The following is a 6,000-nucleotide window of genomic DNA, read 5'->3' on the forward strand; positions in this document are numbered from 1 at the left end:
TTTGCATGCGGGGGGGCCTCCCCCCTAGGGGGGTTGCGCCTGCGGAGAGGGCTGCTGCTGCTGGCACTGGAGTCGCTGCACTGGCTGCAAGGGGGGGCAGAACCTGCGAAGCCCCCTGAGCAGAAAGCGAAGCTCCCGAGCCGGAGGGGAGAGATCCAAGCTGCAAGCTGCCGCTGTGCTGCAGCTGCACCGCTGGCGGAGCGTGTGGAGCGGCACTGGGGGGGCCTAGGGGGCCCCCCCCTAGGGAAGCCTTCAAAGCGACACCCTCGGCGGAGACCATTGGGGAGAGCGACAGCGAGGAAACGGAGGTGCTCAAGGATGCAGCGGGGGTCTGAAGGGGAGCGAGGGCCCCTGCTGTGAGCGCGGAGGGATGCGGGGGGGGGGGGGGTACCACTGCCGACATCTGCAGAGGGGCTGCAGTCGCAGCTGCTCCTGCGGGAGCACCTGCGACAGAGAGAGGAGACGCAAAGGGCATCATGCACACGGAGCCAGAGGAGGCGGCGGCTGCAGGAGCAGCAAGGGTGGCGCGTCCTACGGCCAGGGGGGCCCCCCCCCCGCCTGCCGCTGCCAGGGGGGCCCCTGCAGCGGTCAAGGGGCCCCCTGGAGCCGCCAGAGGGGCCCCTACAGAAGCGACAGGCGTTCCAGCGGCAGTCATGGGTGTTCCTGCAGGAGTAGACATGGGAGTGACAGAAGCGGCCTGGGGGCGCTGGCTGCCGAGCGCGAAAAGCGGCATTTCGGGGAGCAGATCTCTGAAATGTGGTCACTTGGTGTCTTTTCGTGCGAATGCACAAAAAAGCAAAGGAGAGGCGAGGACAAGCAGCAGCAGCGGCAGCTGCCGCTGCTGCTGCTCTGTGCAGGTGAGGGAGTCGCAGCTATCCTTCTGCTGCTTCTACCAAGGAGGGAGGCGACAGCGGAAGGGCGCCGGAAGCAAAATAGGAGGCACACTTGGTAGAAGAAAGCGAAAAGCTGACTCAATAAAGCACACCCTGAAATGCTGATTACGTTGTAGCCAATAGGCAGAGGCAGGGTGTCGGCACAGACGAGCAAGGGGCCCTCCCTCGTCGGGGGCAGCCACCTCTCACACAACGCGGGCTGCATACGGTTTGAATCACAGGCACAGGAGACAGGGGGGCCCTCTGAAGCACTTTTCCTACATTCTCTATCTCTCTATATCTATATGTGTCTCTCTTTCTTCCTTCCCCGATAAGTAGACGTGCTCAAGAATGCCCTCGGCGCAGCGCATGCTCCCCAGTGCCAGCCTCAAGCCGTGAACTCCTCAAGCCAAACCCCCAAAGCGTCATCGAAATCCAAAGATCATGCGCATTCCAGGCTTTCCCACCCTCACCTTCCGCAAGGACTCCCTCCTTGTCCAGTGCTGCGTCGCTGCAAGCCTGTGGTAAGTAGAGCCTAGAGCACGAGGCTGTACTGCAGAGGGCACTCTTTTTCTCTGGCAGGCGGGAACCACGCAGCAGCACAACAGCTGTCTGCTGCGAGGCTAAACGGCGGTGTCGAGGGGGGCGGCCTCTTTGCTGCTGTGCGCAGGTTTGCGCCTCCAGATGCCGTGACAGTGGCTGGACTCTACTGGTTCGAGCGGCAGGTACTTCCTTCCTACATGCGATAAATTCTTAGAGGCATCCCCAATTTGTGTGCAAGACGCCTGTTTTAGGGCCGGTTCTCGCCACTGCATATCATCTCTAGTAACCTCCCTTGTTTTAAGGGGACCTTCCCTGCGGACGAATTCGCTCTGTGCTTTCTCTCTCTCTCTCTCTCTCGCCTGTTGCCTATCGATGTGTGCATGCCGATCGCATCGCAAGGGGCGACGCTTCCCACCATGCGTAGCGTGTAGCGGCACTTTCCACTCCAAAGGGCTCACTGTGACTTTCGTGGGAGCGTCGACGGACAGACAGACAGTCAAACAAACACACGAGCAGACAGACAGATATCCGGACAGACAGAGAGGCACTCGGAATCCACTATGTCATCTACCTACGTCGCCTAATTGTGTGTGTAACCTTGCTTCTGTTTCTGTCCTAGCGCTGTCGTCGTGCTCTCATCTGGTTGCTCTCACGCGCTACCCGCAGTCTTAAACGCTGGCACCTCTCGCACAAGAGCTTTAAATATGTTTTGTTGCTCCTTTGGCTTCAGAATGGTCGTCGGCGGTGCCCTACCTCCTCCACGCCCTCTATAGACGATTCTTTAGCGAAATTCCTAAAGCAGAAGAAAGGCACTTTCTGCGTGGACGTGCAGAAGAACAAAACCTTTGTCTCTCTAAGGGCCTGAACCGCCCGCCAAGTTCATAGACGGGGGGGAAAGGGGGGTCTGACGCTTCGAGACAAAGCTGCACACGCGCCTGGGGTGGAGAACCACGCAGCCTCTCTACCGCCGCGTTTTGCAGCTGAGCGATAAAACAGCTGCATGCAAAGAGGGTGCGAAGTGGGGGAGGGGGAGAGAGGGGGTTGGAGGTTGGCAGGTGATGCAAGCGGGTGTGTAAAGGGGGTCCTCTTTCTATCTCTCTCTGCAGATATCTGTGCTGCCAAACCGAGAACCCCCTACGGATGCCACATAGTAGGGAAACAGGAAAAGTGGTAGTAGTGGTTTCCCTAGTTGCGGCAGGCGCTAGCGTGTCTTTCGCCGTCGGCAATGTGTGTACCACGCACTCGAAGGGCTCCGTAGGGGAACGGCCAACTTTCAAACTAATGCATACGTAGTAGGATTTCATTGCTTTCAAACATGACCCTTCTGCCTTCCCCTGCCCGCTTGCTTAGAGTTCTCGAGATGACGGGAGAGGAACTGCTACTAGGGGCGCGTCGGCACACTCTGATTGCTGCAGCCATTCACAGCAAGTTGCGCTCTAGCAACCAGCGCGCACGCATGCACAATTGCATCTGGCCATACCCAATTGACACTTCTCCACCATGCGCGAAAATATGCAAATAAAGAACCCAGTAAATAATTTCAAAACTAATCTTCAGCGAATGTAATTAGTCCACAAAAAAAGCTTGAGCCGCCACAGGCTGCAGCTACTGAGTCACGAGACCAGAAAAGGCCCTTGAGAACCCTGAAGAGGCAGTCTCGAGGGGGCTCCTTGTAGTGTGCTTGAAGAATTCCTTCCTCCCTTTTCCCCTGGCTATTAACCTGCGTTCCGCTTGCAACGGTTTCAAGGGCAGCTCGCAGAGGGGTGCACGGTTAGGCGAGGGGTACTTCAGCAGGTCTGGCTCTCAAAAAGCGCACGCCCAGTGCGAAGGAGTAAGTCCAATAGGGAGTTTGGCAGCAAAGACAGACGTTACTAAGAGCCCCTCTCGGGTGCAAGGTGAGCCGTCATGGCAAGCGGGATCATCTGAAGAGACCTCGGGGGATCAACCATGCCCAGTGTCAGGGAAGCCGCCTGTACACCGCTCCTGTAAAAGCATTTTTAATGGAACGACGCGGAAAAGGCTCGTCGCCAGAGCCCTGTTCACGAGGGCCTCCGGGTGTATGTGCAGGTGTCGAACGGCTCTTGGTTGTCGGAGCCAGTGCTTTATCGGTCCCCTGCTCGGCGGTGACAGCATCCCATAGAGCATTATGTGGGAAAAGCAACCTTTGAGAGCCTCATCAGGGAGGTTTCGATTTTTACAATGCATGCACGCTGCACTGCCATGGGCCCCCTGGGGTGGGGCCCCCCGAGGTCTAACGGAGGCCCTAAAGCCCCCAACGGAACGCTATTGCGAATGGGCGGAAAGCAAGTGGCTTCTGTCCTTAAAATCTCCCAATCACTCGTTTCTGTGAACAGGCAGGCGCTGCAATTAATGTGGAAGGCTCGGCAGCTGCAGGAGAAGACCATCGACGCCAGCAGCAGCGGCTGAGAAGAGTTCAAGCGGCAGCTGCCTCGCCAAGGCAGCAAGCAGCAGTCAGACTTGGCTTGAAATCGCTGCAGCTGGTATTTTGAAGGTACTGCCATTTCTGAGGCGATTCGGGGGACGGGGGAGGCAATAAGCGCACATAGCCAAAAGGAGCGACGACCGCACCAAGGCAGATAGCACTCCCTGGCTGTGTATCAGCAGCCGCACTCGCAGCCACCGCAGCAGCAGCCGAAAGCGCTGCATGCGGCTTGCCTTCCTGCCACTCATGGGTGGCCCCTACCCTAGGGGGCCTCGCCATGGAGGCCAGGCGTTGCGGATTTCTTTTGGAGATTTGGCAGCGCCTCGCTCTCCTGCAACACTCGGTGGCATTGAAAGGACAACTCACGAGGATGCACAACAGCAGCCGCATCAACAGCAGCCGCATCCCCAGCAGAAGCAGAACTGCCGACGTCAGCCAGACTTTCCAAACAAACGCCAGAGGGCGCAACACATGCAGCAGCCACAGCACCAACAGCAACACATGCAGCAGCAGCAACAACAGCACCAACACATGCAACAGCAGCAACAACAACACCAACACATGCAACAGCAGCAGCAAATACAACAACAACAACATCACCAACAGCAACCTGGGAATACCCTCTCCATGCATGTGCAACCGAGCAACGAGGTCAAGCGGATCAGCATTAGATGCTGTTATCCTCCTCCGCCACCGGTCGCCTCCTTCGCGAAGGCCTCTTACTCGAGTTTTAAGCAGCACCAGCATCTCCAACTCTCGCACCAAACCATGCAGCAGCAACAGCAGCAAATACAGCAACAACAGCAGCAAACACAGCAACAACAGCAAATACAACAGCAACACATGCAGCAACAGTTTACTCCCCCTCCACCACCTCCCCCCCTTCAACTGGGAGTGCAACAGCAGCTACAAGTGTCGCTCCAGCAAACCTGGCAGGAGCAACAGCAGCAAATACAGCACCATCACCAGCAGCTTACACAGCAGCACCCCTTGTTGCAGAAGCAGCCGCAGCAGCGACACGCTGGCCGCCTGATACATCCGAGGAGACAGCAGAGGACGGCTACGCAGCAACAACAGGTTCAGCAACAACTGCACGTCAGTCCTCCTCCACCGCAGCAGCAGGAGCAGCTGCAACAGCCACTGCGGGTAGCGTTGCAGGATTCTCAGATCGAGCACCAGCAGGAGCACTGGATGCCACAAATACAGCAGCAGCAACAGCAGCCTCCAATGCAGCAACAGCAACAGCAGCCTCCAATGCAGCAACAGCAACAGCAGCCTCCAATGCAGCAACAGCAACAGCAGCCTCCAATGCAGCAGCAGCAACAGCAGCCTCCAATGCAGCAACATTTTCATGCATCGCAGCCACCTCCCCCCTTGCCACCACCACCCCCTGTGGCTCCTTGCTCCTCCAACAGAAGCACTAGCAACTGCAGCAGCCCATGCATAAGCACCTACGCCATGAGCTGCAACCTGCAGCAACAGAGGCCACAGCAGCAGCAACAACAACAACCGCTGCAGCAGCAGTCTGTGCCACCCCCACCCCCGTCATGCTCCAGCGAGGCAACCCCTCCATGGATCCTTTCTCAACCCCCTTTACCTCCTCCTCCACCTTCTTCTTTCGAGCAGCCGCAGGACCAACGGCAAAATTGGATAAAGACAGAAAATAGCGCTGCGGCGACGCAATTGAGAGACCGTAGGAACAAGAGGAGCTCGTGAGCAAGGTCCCAACCCCTCAATCCCAAAGGATCTTGAAGTGTTGACGACACCTTCAGAGTTGCATGGCTGTGTCTTCTCTATACCCCAACCACCTGAGATGTGTTGTTTGACCTTCCCATGTGTGTGTGTGTATGTATGTATGTATGTGTGTGTGTGTGTGTGTGTGTGTGTGTGTGTGTGTGTGTGTGTGTGTGTGTGTGTGTATGTGTGTGTGTGTGTGTGTGTGTGTGTGTGTGTGTGTGTGTGTGTGTGTGTGTGTGTGTGTGTGTGTGTGTGTGTGTGTGTGTGTATGTGTGTGTGTGTGTGTGTGTGTGTGTGTATGTGTGTGTGTGTGTGTGTGTGTGTGCGTGTGTGTGTGTGTGTGTATGTGTGTGTGTGTGCTGTTTTGTGTGTGTGATTATTTAGTTGTGAGTGTATCGGTGTTTT

General features: G+C 56.8%; 1 protein-coding gene across 1 annotated transcript; it reads left to right on the forward strand.

The window, feature by feature from the left end:
* Nucleotides 1–4,626: 4,626 nt before the first annotated feature.
* On the forward strand, nt 4,627–5,275 carry LOC113147395 (ataxin-8-like; the record flags this gene model as incomplete). Its single annotated transcript, XM_026337813.1, has 2 exons — nt 4,627–4,878; nt 5,068–5,275. Coding segments are annotated over exons 1-2 (460 nt in total), but the record flags the coding sequence as incomplete, so codon positions are not given.
* Between the last annotated feature and the right edge of the window lie 725 nt (nt 5,276–6,000).

The sequence above is a fragment of the Cyclospora cayetanensis genome, unplaced genomic scaffold (genome assembly GCF_002999335.1).
Source record: "Cyclospora cayetanensis isolate NF1_C8 unplaced genomic scaffold, CcayRef3 CcayRef3_contig_202, whole genome shotgun sequence".
In the NCBI taxonomy this organism is placed as follows: domain Eukaryota; phylum Apicomplexa; class Conoidasida; order Eucoccidiorida; family Eimeriidae; genus Cyclospora; species Cyclospora cayetanensis.